Consider the following 17931-nt stretch of genomic DNA (forward strand, 5'->3'; position numbering starts at 1 on the left):
TTCCATTTTGACAAGGGTAGACCTTTGTTTCTGAAATGCAGATCCCAATTCCTATTTCTAGGTCTGGTGCTTATAATGAATGGCTCATCTCGTAGATTGGTAAAACCTTTTCATGACCTTCTTGGCAATCATTCTCAAATCTTTAAATACATGTACCCCCACTCGTACATTGCTGATGGGACTGCAAATTGGTAAAACCACTCTGGAAAGCAGTATGGAGATTCTCAGAAAGCCTGGAATGGAACCACCGTTCGACCCAGTTATACCACTCCTCAGCATATACCTAAAGGACTTAAAGGAAGCATACTATAATGGTGCAGTCACATCAATGTTTATAGCAGCTCAATTCACAATAGCCAAGCTATGGAACCAACCTAGGTGCCCTTCACCAGATGAATGGATAAAGAAAGTGTGGTTTATGTACACAACGAAATATTATTCAACCATAAAGAAGAATTAAATTATGGCATTTGCGGTAAATGAATTGAAAACTATCATGCTAAGTGAAATAAGCCAATCCCCAAAACCAAAGGCCAAAATGTTCACTCTGATATGCAGATGCTAACACACAATAAAGCAGGGTGGGAAGAGAGAATAGAAGTTTATAGGATTAGACAAAGGGGAATGGAGGAAGGAAGAGGAAATGAGAATTGGAATGAAAGTAGAATGAGTCAGACATAATTTTCCTATGTTCATATTCGAACACATGACCAGTGTAACTCCATATTATGTACAAACACAGGAATGGAAAATTGTACTTCATATATGTATAATGTCAAATACATTCTATTATCAAGTATATCTAAAAAGAACAAATAAATAAATACATGTACCCTTTGAACCAACAGTTCAACATCTAGAAATTTATCTTACAAAAATTTTTTGTTCACATGTAGAGATATCCATTGCAGTTCTCATCATAATAGCAAAAAAATTTTAAACAATATCAAATCCATCAATCCATCATAAGAATGTGATGAATATTTGATAGCGCATTCATGCATACAATGAATACTCAGGAATCGTTTCATGGACCCATCTGGAAAAGATATCCATGACATGGGTATTGAAAATGAGTTGAATGATTGTATGTATTCTTGAATGCACTTTGGTAAAATGGTCTCTTGACCTTGGCACCACTGGCTCTGGGCTAGATAACTGTGGTGGGGCTGTCCTGGTTCGTGTAGGATGTTTAGCAGCATCCTGGCCTCCACCTTTTAGAGGCCAGCATTGTCTCCTTTACCCCCACAATTATAACCACCAGCATTGATTAAGGCATTGCCAAGTGCCACCCAGGGGTGGAGATGAAGGGCAAAATCACCCCTGGCTCAGAACCACTGGCTTAAAATAAGGATATATGAAATCATAGGTTGGAGCAACATAGAAAGAAGTCCACAGTTTCTACCAGTGGTTTCCCTGGAAACCCGGATTGGTCAGGGAAAATAGTATTCTCTTTTTATTTCACACACCTCTGTATTATTTGACCTTTGGTTTCTTCTGCAAGGAAGTAGAAAACCTACTTCTATTGGATCCTACTTAAGGAATGCACATGTATAAAGTTAGTTTGTATCAAGGACTTTCCTGAGAATAGAGAGACTGATGAGCCATATCAGGAAGGAAAGACCTTTGAAATGACTTGATCATGGGACACAGTGGTCACCAGAGCTCACCACTCAATCACCCAGAGTCCTACCAAGCCACGCTGCAAGAGCCACCATGAGACATGATGAATTACATGGGAAATGTGCAATTCTCACTTCTGGTTTTGGATCTGATGAGGAATGGCATTTTGCATCCTCTGCTTTGAATCTTTCATATGCAAAAAGGAGCATCTAATTTTCCACAAAGACTTGAGTGCAGCATCTAGAAGTGGTTTCCTCTTATCAAATTTGATATCACATAAATCAAAGACAGAAATCTTGTGCATCCTGAGCTCGGTGCTCTTAAAACTAATTTTTAAAAATAATTGCCCAGTCCAATTTGGGCATTTGAGAGTTTGGGGGAATCTGAGAGTGCTTGGGTTTCTTCTTCACTTTGAAAGAATTCCTTCTAGAGAGATTGTTCCAGTACATTGATATCCTCATGAGGAAAACAGAATTAATATTTTTTCTCTTTTCTGCTTTTCTAACTGACAGATTGCTCTGAAAAAAAAATGACGAAGATCTGTTCAAAAATTATAAGGTAAACTGCCACAGCTAATTTTTGTGATGTTTCCCCCACGGAGTGCATTAGAACTCATGCCAAACTTCCTAACAGGAAAAAAATAAACCTGCATCTTATAGAAAATAATAAACATTCAGACCCCATAAGGATGCTAGCAAATGACATATCAGATTTCCACTGTGAATATCTTCACCCAGCTGTAACTGCGCGGTGCTGAGGAATTATGGTTTTTGAACTATATATATATAAACTGGCAGGGGAGAATTTTCTTGCCCATCTATGCTGGTGTTTTAAAGTGATTTCAGATACTGTATGAATCAAGTTACAAATCAGTACAAAATGCCTTATTTTACATTCATTTTTCATGATGTTTATTTTTTCTTGGTGGAATAATCATGCTGAGAAATCCATATTTGATTCACACGCTATCCAGGCACATTTTAGTCATAACTTTGGGAAGAATTAAAACAGCTTCTTAAAGGCATCTGGTCTTATTTGGTGATGTTTCACTTCTTTGCAATTTTACCTGTTTATCAAAGCCCTCATATTGTGCAGTTCCTTGAGTTCATTAAGCATTCCCTTTAAGCTACTCTAGCTGCCACCATGTCCCTTTGAATCTAAAGGGTCAAGGTCCAGCACTGCCATGAGAAGAATCACACCACATACAATTTCTTGATGCAAAGAGAAAGCCTTGGTTCCTTGATTTGCCTGCACACAACACAGCAGCCTCAAATGAGGCGGGGACCACGGAGCATCCTTTTCTAAGCCTCTCCCCGAGTCCCACTCAAACCCGCCGAGCCACTCCAGAGCAAGGGATGCTTTCAGCAGAACTCAGTGGCGTAGTCAGGGACCCCTCCCCATTCTGCAATATTGTCTGCACCTGCTGCTTTCAGAGAACTGCCCACGGGGATGAGAACCACATTATCCACCTGCACAGAAAGCCAGGGGGCCCAGTTCATGTCCCCTAGTTCCCCATGGAATTTAGCCAATGACTCACTGTTGTGTGGACAGGACAGCCCAGTCCCCTAGCCTGCACTTCCTTTATATTCCAGATCTCACTACCACTCAACACTGGGGCTGGGATTTCACCTGAAACCTCACACTTACTTAGCTTCATTCCCTTCCTGATTCCTTGTCCCCTCCCTTATGAGCTTCTCCAGGGCGCTTGACCTTGAAACCTCACTTGTGCACTCATTCCCGTCTCAGGATCTGCTTGGAGGAACCCTGCCCAGGGTAGAAACTGTACTCCTTCAGCTCTTCCCCAAATTTTGACTTTTCTTGTTCTGCACCTCTCATCCCAGGGTGATGGTTTCAGTGCATGACACCAACTTTGGGTCTCAAACTTCTATTAGCACACAGGACATAACACATGGTTTTAGTTATCAGATACCCCGACCAATTATTTCTGGTTACTGGGTTAAAATGTCACAGTCCTTGGCACCACACAGAGGGGCTGGACATTCATGGTGCTACCACATGCAGCCGTCAGCATGACACTTCCTAAGGACAAGGATTAGATCTGTCAGAGGCTTGTTCACACTCAGCACATTCAAGTCTCTCTTCTCTCTTCTTGGGTCTAATAGTGGAGGAAAATCGCATGCTGATTTCCTGTTTTGGGAGTGAATTATTTTCTTGAGTTGGTTTCTGCTGTTTGGATGACTGGGGGTTATTATTGCACAGCTATAAGACTAGAGAACTTGAGTGGTTCAATGTTACAGTCATGACATGACTCAGGAGCTGGGAGTATAGGTCAGTGGTAAATTGCATCCTTAATATGCTGGAGACCCTAGGTTTGATCCTAGAACAAAGAGGAAGGGAGGGGAAGGGGAAAGGGAAGGGGTGAATTTGGCTCAGGCAGAAGGTTGGGCCAGGGCTTGAATGGTTGAGAACAAGGAGAGCTGTCCTGGATATAACCAGCTGGATCCTCCTCTCTTATGTCCCACCCCCTGCACCCCCTTTCTTTCCAGGCCTGCCCAAGAACTACTAAAGGAGGTTGAAACGGGTCTCACCAACTCGGGAGAAGCTGCTTCAGAGAAAGACAAGGCGTCCTCTTTCCCTGCCTCTCCACACTCCCAATGCACAGCAGTCCTTCAGAAAACGTTAGTTTGTGCCTCAACAAACCTCTTCTCATCCTTATAGGATACCCATGTTATTTGCCGCCCAATTCAGGAAGCTTTGAGTGTGAGTGAGGATCTTATTATATTTAGACAAAATGCACACACTGAGACAGACTGTCCCCAGAAAACTGGAGCTTGTGGTCACCTTACATATTGACCATGCTCCATGTAGGGTTTCAGACTATCCCACACCACATCGGACCCACGAATGGTGCCCTGGAGGACAATTCCAAACTCCAGACCTTAGGATGGACAGGGAGCTCAAACCCTGAACCACGGTAGAGCTGACAACGGTGGCTTTCTACAGCTGACTGTTTCCTCGGTGTTCCTGAGCTCTGAATAATATGTGAGACTGCTGTGTCTTTTTTGAGAGGTATTTGCAATAGGTTTGGGCTAGAAATGTCAAGGGGCAAATGTTGGTATTCCAGCAGCCCTGCCCTTCTGAGGCCACTCAGTTGTATCCACACCCTGCGCCATCTTGGACAGAGAGTCCTAGACACCAAGAAACAGCAACCCCGAGAGCCCCAAAGCCCTCCCAGGCCCGCCCGCGAGGCTCCTCAGCTCCACCCAGGAGGCATACTCACGGTTTTCACAGCGCTGCCCGGTGTAGCCTGCCAGGCAGGCACACTTATAAGATCCAGCTTTGTCAGGGAGGCAGGTGCCGTCATGGAAACAAGGGGACGAGGAGCATGCTGTAAGACAAAAGGCATCCTAAGTGCCACTGTGCATCCCTAAGTGCCTCCTCTCCAGGCCTGGAGGCTTCTTGACTTCTTGGTGGTTTTCTATTCCTTAAACGGAATTCATGTTACCCTGACCTGCTAATGCCTAAAACAGGTAGGTACTCGTTAAATGTCAGAGGCTGCTGATATTATTCGATCTTTCTGAGGCACCCAGAAGGCGACGCTAGTCTGAGGGGCATAAGACAAAAAATAAACAGGAGCACTGGGTTCCGTGGCGCAAGCCTGCAAACCCCAGTGACTAAGGAGGCTGAGGCAGGAGGATCCCCAAGTTCAAAGCCAGCCTCAGCAACTTAGCAAGACCCTGTCTCAAGATAAAATCCAAAAGGGGCTGGGGCTGGGGCTCAGTGGTTAAGCACTCTTGGGTTCAATACCTGGTACCAAAAAAAATAAACTGGAGCATTAAATAAATGAAAGCAGATGCTTTGCATCTCTTGGATGGGTAAGCATCCTTGGGTAGCTTTAGATCACCCTTAAAAAAAAAAAATAAGAGACAGTCACTGGAAGATAATCTTTTGACACCATTAAGGGTGTACTTGAGAATCTCCAAACATATGTTCTGTAGCCATTAGCCCTTGTGATGTTGATATAAGTTCAACTCAATAAGGGTTCTGGCCTCAGATGTACTGGGGAACTGCTCCTGGCATTAATGGTAATTAACCAAACTGTTTCGCTGTAGAACCTCTCAGTTTAACGCCCTATGCATTATGAAGTTCTAAGAATGCACATAACATTCAGTCTTCCCCAAGCTCATCTGACCTCATAACCTGCTCTTTACAGAGCACCTTAAGGACTATATTTTCTACAAAAAGACATTGAAAAACCCTATGCATGTGTTATCACCATTCCTACGTTGACGGAAGAAATGCATCCCTCCGTTTAGTGGAACAAATCTGTACTGAGAGCTTGCTCTGTGAAAGGTACTGGAGAGACACAAAGAGAAATAGGAGATTCTATTTACCAGGTCAAGGTGATGTAAAGAAAAATATACAACTGTAACCCAAAGCACGGTGCAGTTAGTGTATTATCAAAAAAGAAGAGACAGTGCTACAGAGCGGTCACAAAAGGGCAAAGTCACAGCTCACTGGAGCAAGAGAAAGGGTTTAGCCAAGGATGGACAAGGTGATAGGGATTCTGAAGCATGGGTTGTGATATGCAGGTTTGAGACAGGTGACCCTAGCCCGAGGCAATAATGGATATAAACTGACGAATGGCGAATGTGAGGAGCAGAAATGGTGCTGGCTCTTTGCCAGGGCAGGCTAGTGTTTCCTAGATTCTCAGGGGAGCGGGGAGTCGAGGAGCCCATTTCATAAGAGGGAGACCCTCCCTCCATCACAGGCACACAGGTTGGTGAGCCACCACTGCCCCCCACCAGCCTCCCTGACAGCTGGCTCTGCCTGACAGACCACCTCACAGGGGACCAGCAGGGTGTCATCAGGGACAAGGACTGACCACCCACAGCAGCAAAGCATCTGGAACTCCCAGGCCCTGCACAGCCCCATGGGGCCCGGCATGGACTGGAGACAGGAACAACTGCTGAAAGCTGCTGCGGGCATCCTGCTAAGGGACAGGCAGATGAATGGAGGGGACTGCAGAAACCCTGACTCTACCATCACTACCACTACCCCCCCCACCCATCCCCTTCCACCACCACCCCACCCCCGCTTTCCTAAGACTCACATCAGAACTTTCCTCCTGAGGGAGCCATGATGAGGAGAAGGCCATCGCTAGTTTGTTTTTATTATTATTCAGTATTTTTAAAAACTTGACCTTTGAGCCTGAGCTTATTTTGTAAAACCTGCTGCAATCTGATCTCAGAACAATGAGAACCAGGCTGATTCCTTAGGATTGAGTACTTCATCTTGGCCAAATCCTACTTCCAAATACGCCAAAGAGAGCAGGATTTAAAGTCAGGCCTGAGCTCCTCATCAAGTACACGACATTTGCCAGAGTAGTTTAAGACTTTTGAGATCTATTTTACAGATGGCTAATGGAGGCCAAAGATACACTTGGGTTGGCAGCTTTTAAGTGCTTACTGTGCATTACACTGTGCTAACCACTTCCTCTATTCTAGAGTCGTCTTAAGGACCATCTCCTTAACAATAATTAGGAAACAGAGGCCCAGAGAGAGAGAGAGAGAGAAGAATTTTCCCAAAGTCACACGGCTTGATCTGCCAAGGATCCAAGGACAATATTCTTTACCATAATGCCCTCCTCATAAGCTCTAGCGTCAAACTGCTTGCGTACAAATTGCTGATTGCACCATTATAGCTGTGTGACCTGGACACATTATACAGTCTCTCTGTGCTCTACCCACCTTATTTATATGAAGAAGATAAAAATTTCTAGTTCTGGTTCTGAAATATGCCTTGCCATTTCTCTCTCTCCCTTTTTTTTCTCAGTGTGTAGGTTGCTTCCAAGAATGCAACATGCTAGGTTTTAATAAGTCTGTGCAGGGAGAAAGGACTTACCCGGAGCAGATTTTACTGGAGCAAACCATAAAATGCTACACAGTTGTCTCTGTGGTCTTTACCTGTGATCTCCTCGTAGATGGCATGGAAGCCATCGAAATTCTTGGAGCCATCCGAATGGAAGAGGATATGGAGCGAGGAGCCCATGCTCCTGATGGGAGCCGGCCGCTCGTTGCCACAGAAACGCTTGATGATGGGGCTGTCGCGGCTGTCTCCATCACGGACCTCCACATAGTCGTACTGGCACATGTAGTCAAACTCCAGGCTCAACATGACAAACCTGTGGGTGGAAAGGGTGACAGAAGAAACAGGTGGGCCCTGGGCAGTGCTAAGATCCTGGGGCCTCTTCAAGACCTGCCCTTATGGAGATGGATCTCTGCTTTGGAAGACAGACAATAAGCAATGAGAGAGCAGAAAAAACAAACAAACAAAAAGGCAAATCCAGTGAATGCTAAGCGCCATGAATACAATGAACCAGATAAGAGCATGAAGTGAGAGTCTCATCTCTGACACTGTGGTCAAGGAAAACCTTTCCAAGGGACTTAGTAGACCCTAGTAGAGAGGAAGCAATGCGATGAAGCTAGACCTGTAAATGTCCTGCCTAAGAGTGGTCCAGCGGGGGAATCTGTGAGTGCACTTGGCATGAAGAACTGAAGGAGAATTCAGGATACCGCCAGGGGACATCCTTGAGTGAAGGGGACAGTAGCATGCTGCCTGGTGAGGGGTTCAGATTTGATTCCAAGCTCAACAGGAAGCCGCTAGAAGGTTTCAACACGAAGGTGCTGTTGGGATTTAGGACCTTAAATGACCACTCTAGCCACTCTGAGAGGAGGAGACGGTAGCAGGCAGAAGCAGAAGCAGGAACCCCAGTCAGGAGCCTGGACAGAATCCCAGTGAGACGCGTGGTCTGAGTAGAAGGGGGGCTCTGGGGACAGAGGGAGATGGGTGGCCCCGAAATTATTTTACAGGCAAGAAAATAGATTTTGTGGTAGCCTGGCAGGTGACAGAAAGGGAATGACTGATGAGCTTTTAAGCTAAATATTGTGAATATGCTTCCAAGTGTTTTCATGATTATCATTACTCGGGGCCAGAATGCCCAAGTTTAAATATGGAAAGAAATCAGGCCTCTCTCCTGGGCTGGTAATGTGCTTCTTAATCCTTCAACATTTTATTTTGGGGGCTATTTCTTTTTGGATCTTCTCCTGGATCTTGGAGAAGCTTTTTAGAGGCTCTGAGAGAACATCTATCTTGGTCTCTCAGCTGCTGAAATGTTAATATGCAGCATTTAACACCTGCCTTAGCATCCTGGGAGACCCAGTCCTGAGCCCCTTAAGCAGAAGACTGTGACCCCCTAAGTTCCTCCTAGAACCAGCCCTCCTCTGAGAAAGCCCAATTAATCAGCTCACTCCCAACCCCCAGGTCCTCATGGTGTGGGACACCAGCTACCAAGGCCTGCTTTGATAAGGATGGAGAAGGTTTTGCTGGGTCCTTCCAATTCAGGGAACCATGTTGCTCCTCCCAGATGGCAGAGTTGGCCTACGGGAACTCAGGGTACATTCATCCCCCCAGAAAATGTTTGTTGAAAGTTGTACCCTACAGGATCAGGAATCTCAATCACCTCCGGCCTCCCCACAACTAGAGAAGGGAAAAACTAAGTGGAAATCTGAGGGGTGATGCAGCCACTCTGCTACCCTGGAAGAAAAGAGGGAGGTATTTTTCAGGGGTGAAGAGTAAAGTGTTAATGGTGAACTTGGTCCATGCCACTATGGTCTCCTTGATGCTTCTCAATTGTGGCCCCAGCCCTTACCTCAGTTGGATGATAAACCCAGGTTTGGCATGAATGGTCCACTCGCAGTGAGCATTTAAGGGGTAACTCTCCAACAAAATCTGACCCTTTGGGACTCGAAGAACCTGGCCACATCCTGAGAAGAGAAAAAGGATTGGGATGGGGAGATTGGGGTCAACACAAAAGAGATGGAGGGAGGAGCCTTTGAACTCATCCCACACCCCTTAGAACAGAACAAAGAGGGAGAAGGGAGAGGGAAACCAATATTTTTTTAAACATCTATCCATGTATGAGGCCAATTGCACAAATCAATTCATTTAATCCACCCAACAGCTTGGGAAGGGAAGTGCTATCATCCCAGTTCTCCATTTGGGGAAATAGATCATCAGAGAGTTAAATCAATCACTACTCTAGTCTATCGGTGACTGAGTGGAAACTCAACTCTAACTGAATATAAAGTCCAAGCCACCGTATGGTACCACCTCTCCAAGACTGAGCCTGACCTACCGCCTAGGTGCCTCCGCTTCAAAAAGTAGACTCTCCCTCTACTCCTCTCCCTTGCCCCCTGCCATCCAGTTAGAAAATCTCTGTGAACTCTCTATGACCATCTATGTAACAAGTGCCTCTGTAATAAACATGTGGAGGGAGAGATGATCTTCAACCACTTGGACAGTATTGATGGTTTTCAGGTTGGTTTTTCTCGCTCCCAAGTACTTTTGCTCAAACTCTTCTGAAGAACACCAATTTTAAAAATGAACATTGAAAACATGGATCAAAGAAGGGCTCCTGGCTTAAGAAGAAGCAGGGTCCCTAGGCCCTCCACCCTCACCTCCTCTAGTCCCTTGAATTACCTCCAAAAGAATCCTTAAGATTTGAAAAACACTGATTTTCAAATATTATTTTCTGTATTCAGATAAGCATATGGAAGATGCACTCTATTTTTACAGAAGAGTGGGGAAAATGTCTTCAAGTGATTTTATAGGAAAAAATTATTTGGGTCATGTGCATAAATTATATTCCTTAACTGAGGTTGGCAAACCGTGAGGGGGTCAAATCTGGCCTACTCCCTGTTTTTGTAATAATGTTTTATAAATAAAGTTTTATTGGAATACAGAATATCCATTCATTCATGCATTGCTTATGGCAGCTTTTGCTTTATAGCAGCAGAGCTGAGTACTTGTGACAAGAGGTAGAAGGCCCACAAAAATAATTTTTTTTAACTAGACAATTACCAAAAAACAGTTTATCTATCCAAGTTCCATACAGAAATCCAGACTGATGTCATAAAATAGAGATATGCAGTTATATCCCAACCCTTCCTCAAAAAGGTATAAAATCTTATAGCTAAAAAGAAACTGTTAATATCAGTGGACATTGCTCCATGTCAAGATGGCAGAAGAAACATGCCCACAGTGTCAGGCAGAGAGCCTACACTTCACTTTTGGAAAGCTGGAGCCCTGAGTAAGGCTTAGTACTTCTGTGAAAACTACCACTAGGTTGCATAACACAATAGCTAAACTGTGGAACCAACCTAGATGCCCTTCAATAGATGAATACATTTTTTAAAATGTGGCATATATCCACATTGGAATTTTACTCAGCAATAAAAGAGAATAAAATCATGGCATTTGCAGGTAAATGATGGAGTTAGAGAAGATAATGATAAGTGAAGTTAGCCAATCCCCAAAAACTAAATGTTGAATGTTTTCTCTGATATAAGGAGGTTGATTCATAGTGGGATAGGGAGCAGGAGAATGGGGGGAATAGACAAACTCTAGATAGAGCAGGGGGGTGGGAGGGGAAGGGAGGGGTATGGGGTTAGAAATGATGATGGAATGTGAGGGACATTATTATCCAAAGTACATGTATAAAGACAGGAATTGGTGTGAACACACTTGGTATACAACTAGAGATAGGAAAAACTGTGCTCTATATGTGTAATAAGAATTGTAACGCATTCCGCTGTCACATATAAATACAAAAATTAATTAAAATTTTTAAAAATAAAAAAACCATCTGAAACCAAAGTGTGCATTTAGAGAAGTGTGGTTTTACTACTCTCTTCTGGCTCTAGCCTGCCCATCTCTCCCTATAATCCTGATCTCCTGGCGTCAATCCTTGCCCCCCAATTCTATTCCCCACACAGCAGCAAAAGCTGCATGTAAGATAAATAAATGAATCAGGTGGCATTATGCTCTCTTGACCCAAGTCCTCCAAAGGACTTCCCACACTGTCCGCTGCCCTGCCCCATGGGCTACCCAGACCCACGCTGGGCTCGGTCCTGTCTACTACCCACTTACTTGCTCTGCTCCCGTCACGCCAGCCTTCTTTCTGGTCCCAGCTTCAGGCCTTGAACTTGCTCTTCCCTTAAACCAGAAGACTCACGTTCTTCCACCTCCCCTCCCTCTGGGACTTAGACTCACTGCCACTTCTTCAATGAGACCTTCCACTTCCAGCTGAAGTAGGTCCTCAAGGTTCTACAGTCGCCCTCCTGACCCCTTGTGTTTTCTTTTTAACACACATCACTAGCTGAAATTATTTGAGACTATTTTCTTACATCCTTTGGTAAAGCTAGCTTGTATATCTAGCATGGTACCTGGCATATAACAGGTGTTCAATAAATATTTATTAAATGAATGAGTGATGATCTTATTATAAGCCATTCACTGGCTAAAATCTTTACCAACGTCATTTCATTTAATCCTCCTTAGAAACCTGGGAAAACAACATTCGGTCTCCCCATTTCCCAGGTGCAGAACACTAAGGACAGAGGAGTTAGGTGACTTCCCCAAATTCAGATGGCCAAGAAGCCAGAAGATTCTATAAATTGCTGCACTCGTTGTAAAGTGAAGAGCAGAATCTTCGGAGTCTGACTATCTGTTATGGCTTACATATGAGGTGGCCCCCAAAAGCTCACGTGTGAGACAATGCAAGAACGTTTAGTGGTGAAATGTTGGATTCTGAGAGCCTTAACCTAATCAATGTATTAATCCCCTGATAGGGATTAACTGCATTGTGACTATAGGCAGGTGGGGTGTGGTTGGAGGAGGTGGTCATGGGGGACATGCCTTTGAGATTATATTTTGTGAGCTAAGCTTAGACTTTCTCTCTCTGCTTCATGATGGCCATGTCGCAAGCCACTTTCCTCCACTTTCCTCCACCTCCCGATATCTTCCACCATGATATTCAGCTTCATCTCAAGCTCCGAGGAATCAAGTCAGCCATCTTTGGACTGCGACCTCTGAAATCAGGAGCTCCCCAATAAACCTTTCCTCCTCTAACCGTTCTTGTCAGTTCCTTTTGATCCCAGCAGCAACCAAGCTTATTAAAACACCACCCTCGGTTTGAAGCCCAGCTTTCTCTCCACTAGCTGTGCAGCCTTAGGCAAATTATTCTACCTCTCAGAATCTCACCTGAGTCACATGTGAATTGAAGTGGCACCTCCTTTCACATGATTTGCAAAGGGCTTGAATCAGAGTACGCATGAAAAACCCATTGTAGAAAAATCAGTAAATGTTAGCTTTTGCTACAGGGTGCAGAGCAGGGGGCTGAACCTTGCTCTGTCTGGTCCTGATGCTGGGTCTTGGCTGGTACAATGAGCTGTCTCGGGGACTTGCTGACCAGCCCTCTCCCTCTCCACTGGGAAGCAGGAAGATTTTTCCTCCTCTTTCTAAAAGAGACAGATGATATCTTGCACCCTCCCGGCTTCTGCTTCTTCCTGCACACCTCACGCGTTTCATCGCCCACATCTGCCCATCTGCTGCAGGGCTATGGAAGTGCTACGCTGGGTGTGAGAGACGAAAAAAGAAGTCCTCCCGCACAGCCCCCGCCCCTCCAGGACTGGCAGCTTCCCTGGTGGCAAGGTGTTAAATTCCAGCCCCCACCCCAAGCCAACCTCCTGCTGGGAACCCCAAGTTAGAACCAGCAGCCAATGCTGCCAGTCTGCTTCTGGTTTCTTCCCTCCATGTGGGAGCTGGAATCAGTTAGCCATGTCCCTGGGTCCCTCCCCAAATCTAAGAGAAGCTGGTGGCCATCCCATTCAGGTCTCCTTGGCAAGTTCATTGGGCTCAGTTCCAGGGTTCTGTGCCGTCTCTGGAAGGCTCAGAGCCCCTAGCCCCACCTGGGAGCCGGCCAAGTGAAAGGCTGGACCACGTGTCCCTTCAGAAGTAGCCGGGATTCTAGAACACAGGCTGCACCTCGGTGCTTCATCATATCATTTCTTCTCAGTCTGAAGAGGAGGGCTGAGTTGGCCCTGGGATGGGGAACCACTTCCAACTAAATGGGGACAAAGAGGCCACTTCTTGGAAATGGGCTTGGAGGAAGGGGTATTAGGCCCAAAGACAGAGGAGGAACAGCCCCCTGCTCCCCACATCAAGGGACTCCTTAGATCCCCCCCCCCCCCCGTCCCCTCCACTCCTGCCTCTACTCGGGGAATTGGCGGGCCTGGGTGCAGAGAAGGCTCACTGCACCTCTCTGTCCAAGGCAGAACAGTGAACACAGCCCAATGTCCCTGCCAAGGAAATGCTACTGGCCAACCAAGCAGGTGGTCCTGAGTCGAAAGACGAGAGCAGGCAAAGGGCCCAGAAGACGTGCTTGGATTCCCTAAAACAGTCTTGCTACAGGGAAAGGGGTGTGTGTGGGTGGGTGGGTGTGTGTGGGTGGGTGGGTGTGTGTGTGTCCACGCGCACACACGTGCATGCACAAGGGGATCTGTCCATCAATCCAGACCATCCCCCGGGGTCCTCAAGTCCAGGACTCAGTCTCCTGTTCTTTTGCTACAGGACCAAACAGGAGGGCTAGCTAGATGAAGCCTGCGTCTACAGAGTTGAAAGGAAATCTTCATAATCTTCATTAATTTCTAAACTAATAAGAGAGCTGGAAGGTTCCCAACAAAAATGAACGCCCCCCCTCCTCCGCCTTCACCCACAAATCCCGTTATCTCCAGCATCAGGGGTGGGAGGGGATGGCAGGAGAGAGGTACCCTATGCTTCTGGGAAGTGGTTTGGGTTTGTTTTTCTTTAATCTCTCTCAGAAAGAAAAGAAGGACTTTAAAAAGCCATTCAAAGGGAGAGCCATTTGCATTTTCTTTCCTCTTTCAAAGATGACTCAGGAAGCAGATTCAGTCTATGAAGCCAGACAGGGGCTGAACCTCAGGCCGTTGCTTCCTAGCTGTGTGACCCTAGATGAGTTCACTGGGATTTTTTTTTTTTTTCCTTTGAGCCAAGGTGTTTCATTTGGAAATGAGAATAACAGTAGGTCTCTGCCACGTGGCCTTATTTGCTTGCCTTAAGGATTAAATAAGATGCTCTATATAAAGCACTTCCCACAGAATGCTCAATAAATGACAACAAATATTGTTAGTTTTCTTGAATCTTGATGGGAGACTCGGACGAGTTTGGCACAGGAACCAAAGAGGATGGTCACTGCCCAGGCCCATCAGAGCTGTACCTCATCTCTGGCTGGAGGCCTAAACCCATCTGGCCCCACCGCCCAGACAGTGCTGGTGAAGCCAAGGCCCGGACGATGACGTGGGATTGTCCCCTGCACAGGGCCAGGAGCAGGATGGAAGCCTGCCCTTCCACATGGTTTGGCTCGTCCTCCCATGACCTGCCAGCCCTCAGACAGGCACTCCGAGTGACCTAGGGGTGGTCCCACTGGGAGGGCAGAGAGGAGCCAGGGCTCAGCCTCTAAATGAGCACCTCGGCCCTGATGCTTACAAGCTGTGTGACAGCAGGAATGTCACTCAGCCCCAGTGTCACAGTGTCACCATTGTTAACAGGCTCTGACGGGGCTGCAGGGAGGGTTAGATGAGTCAGAAGGAAGGTACGTGAACCATGCTCAGTTCCCAGCCAGCACCAAGTGACAGCTCTTACCAGTTCCTTGCAGGGAATTAGCAGAGGTCCCCGAGTGACACAGTAAAAGGCTCACTCAAGGCTTGGCCTGAACCTCAATCAGTTGATTCTTTATAATGACTGATTATTAAATTGTTTACCTCCCCCATGACACAGTTCTTAGGAGATCAGGGACATTGTCTTGTTCAAATATATGTATGCATTAAGCTGTTGTTTCAATTGTTGATTGAATGAATAACTGTACCAAATAAAGATCTCCCTGCAATCAAACCTTTTTTTTTTTTAACTGAACCCAGAAGCATTTTACCACTGAGCTACATCCCCAGTCCTTATTATTATTTTTTTTTTTAATTTTACTTTGAGATAGGGTCTCACCAAGTGGCAGAGGCTGGCCTTGAATTTGCAATCCTCCTGCCTCAGCCTCTCAGGTCACTCCCAATCGAACCATTTTTAAAGCCCCTCTTCCCTATGTCAAATGATCCATCCATTCAATTGAAACAAATGTCCACCAAGAATAGTGTCTACCACTCTGCTGCAGAAAGTATTTACTCCCCGAAGTGTCTTTGCACGTACACACACACACACACACACACACACACACACACACAAATGCACACTAAGACAGCTCTGCTAATCAAGTTCAAAAGACAGGATCTGGGCAAGGGTGGTACAAAATGTCTGGTCTGCTGACTATTTGCAGTCTCTTTGCTAGGCTTTAACTTGGCTGATTTCTATCATCCTGTCTTTAGTTTTCTGATCCTTTCTTCTTTGGTAACCAATAGGTTCTTAATCCTTTCCATTTTTTTTTTTTTAATCTCAGATCATATATTTATCAGTTCTAGGATTTCCATTTGATTCTTTATAATACTTTCCAAATCTCTCCTGAAATTCATTGTGTCTTCATTCATTATATTCCTCTTTTCCTAGAGATTCTTTCATACATTTAGTTATCCAAAAGCCTTGGTCTGAAAATTCCAACATTTGGTCACAGAGGGTCTATTTCTTTGGACTGACTGTTCTCTGGGCGATTTGTGGATTATATTGTCTTGCTTTTTCACAGTAAAAAAAATGCATCTCTAACTTTCAACTTCTCCTCTCAGCAACTTCCTGCACTCCATGACTACAAGACTGGGAAACGGCGAGCTTTTGCAATTACAGAAGTGTGTAATTCTGTGGGGCCACAAGTTCTTGAAGCTGTAAGATAGTCTTTATGCCAAACCTAAGACCTGCTTTCTAGTCTTGCTCCCACCTCTGCTCAGAAAGATCCCATTTCAGAAAGTACGTGGTGGAAAGGATGGCTTTGCTGTGGGTTTCCTCTAGATTTCAGTTCCACAGGCCAGGCCAGAGGGGCAGCGAAAGTCCACTGGCTTCTCTGCCGGGAGGTGCCCTCCTTCCCTGGCTCTGCCGCTGAACCGCAGCAACTAAGCAGGGAGGAACCATCTTGCTCCCTCGTGCACCTAGGAAGGACGCACACCCCTGGATTTTATTTTATTTTATTTTATTGGTTGTTCAAAACATTATAAAGCTCTTGACATATCATATTTCATACATTAGATTCAAGATGGTTATGAACTCCCAATTTTACCCCAAATACAGATTGCAGAATCACATCGGTTACACATCCACATTTTTACATAATGCCCTATTAGTAACTGTTGTATTCTGCTACCTTTCCTATCCTCTACTATCCCCCTCCCCTCTCCTCCCATCTTCTCTCTCTACCCCAACTACTGTAATTCATTTCTCTCCTTGTTAATTTTCCCATCACCCCTGGATTTTAGATTCTTTCTGATTCCATAGTCACAGATATTTGATGGTTTTAAAGAAAATTGTGGTTTTCTTTGGTTTATGTAGTGATTTCTTACTATTGGAGCAGGAGGGGTCTGTCATGCCTCTATGCCCTTCCCAGAAACTGGGTTTTGACCCAGGAATTCTTTGACAACGTAGAATCTACAAAGCTCCAAACATTAATTCCCTGGAGTCAAAGAGTTTCTCAGACAGAAAACAAGGTATCACTTACCATATAATACTTGTCCTGGGAAGACTACCTCATCACGTTCATATTTAATTTTTCTCCCTTAGGTAGTTGTCTTTTCCTATCTTTCCTGTCCAGCCCTATATTAATTTTTCCATCCCACCCCGCCCCTTGAGATAAAACTCACACCAGCAACAACAAAAGAGCAGCTCTGTTTTGGTAATAAGAACAGAATTCACCATTCGTTCAGCCTATTTAATAGGTAGTCTACACACCAGACCCCATACTGGGAGACTTATAGACAGCACTTCTTCTAGACCTCACAGAAACCCTCTGTGGGGGCCACTATGATCATCCCCACCCTACAAAGGAGGAAGTTGAGACTGACAAAGACTTAGTAAGTTCGTCCAAAGCCACAGAAGGCATAGAGATTCAAATGCAGGCCCTACGATTCCACGCCCAACAGCCAAGGACCGCATATTATCATCCTCAATTTGGACCCGACTCTGTTTTATTCTTTTCCTAGAAATCAGGTCACAAAAGGCTGGAGTGACATGAGCCGGTCTGCCTGACTTCACCCAGGTGGTTCCACAGTCTCCCTGGAGGATAGCCCCTTAGGTCTGTGACATACCACTCCCTGAGCCTTTAGCCCTCCCTCCCCTTCTCAAATTGGCTCTTCATCCTTCCCCAGGTGGCAGCTGGCACAAATCATCTTCTCTGAAATTCTAACGACACAAACATTTGGGGGCTTGGCTTACAGCCAATTCTTCTTGCTCCTCTGCCTCTGTCCAAAATATGACTAAGAAGATAAACGTATTAAGGGCCCTGTA

General features: G+C 45.3%; 1 protein-coding gene across 2 annotated transcripts in view; it reads right to left on the reverse strand.

Moving 5' to 3' along the window:
* Positions 1-17931, reverse strand: part of Pamr1 (peptidase domain containing associated with muscle regeneration 1) — a 76352-nt gene that overhangs the window by 24262 nt on the left and 34159 nt on the right. For both annotated transcript variants that reach the window (XM_076844342.2, XM_076844343.2), the window contains exons 4-6: positions 9296-9410; positions 7551-7768; positions 4865-4972 (exon numbers count right to left, since the gene is read on the reverse strand). In XM_076844342.2, the coding sequence (XP_076700457.1) occupies positions 4865-4972; positions 7551-7768; positions 9296-9410 (441 nt within the window). The remainder of the gene's footprint in view (positions 1-4864; positions 4973-7550; positions 7769-9295; positions 9411-17931) is intronic.

The sequence above is a fragment of the Callospermophilus lateralis genome, chromosome 2 (genome assembly GCF_048772815.1).
Source record: "Callospermophilus lateralis isolate mCalLat2 chromosome 2, mCalLat2.hap1, whole genome shotgun sequence".
NCBI lineage: Eukaryota > Metazoa > Chordata > Mammalia > Rodentia > Sciuridae > Callospermophilus > Callospermophilus lateralis.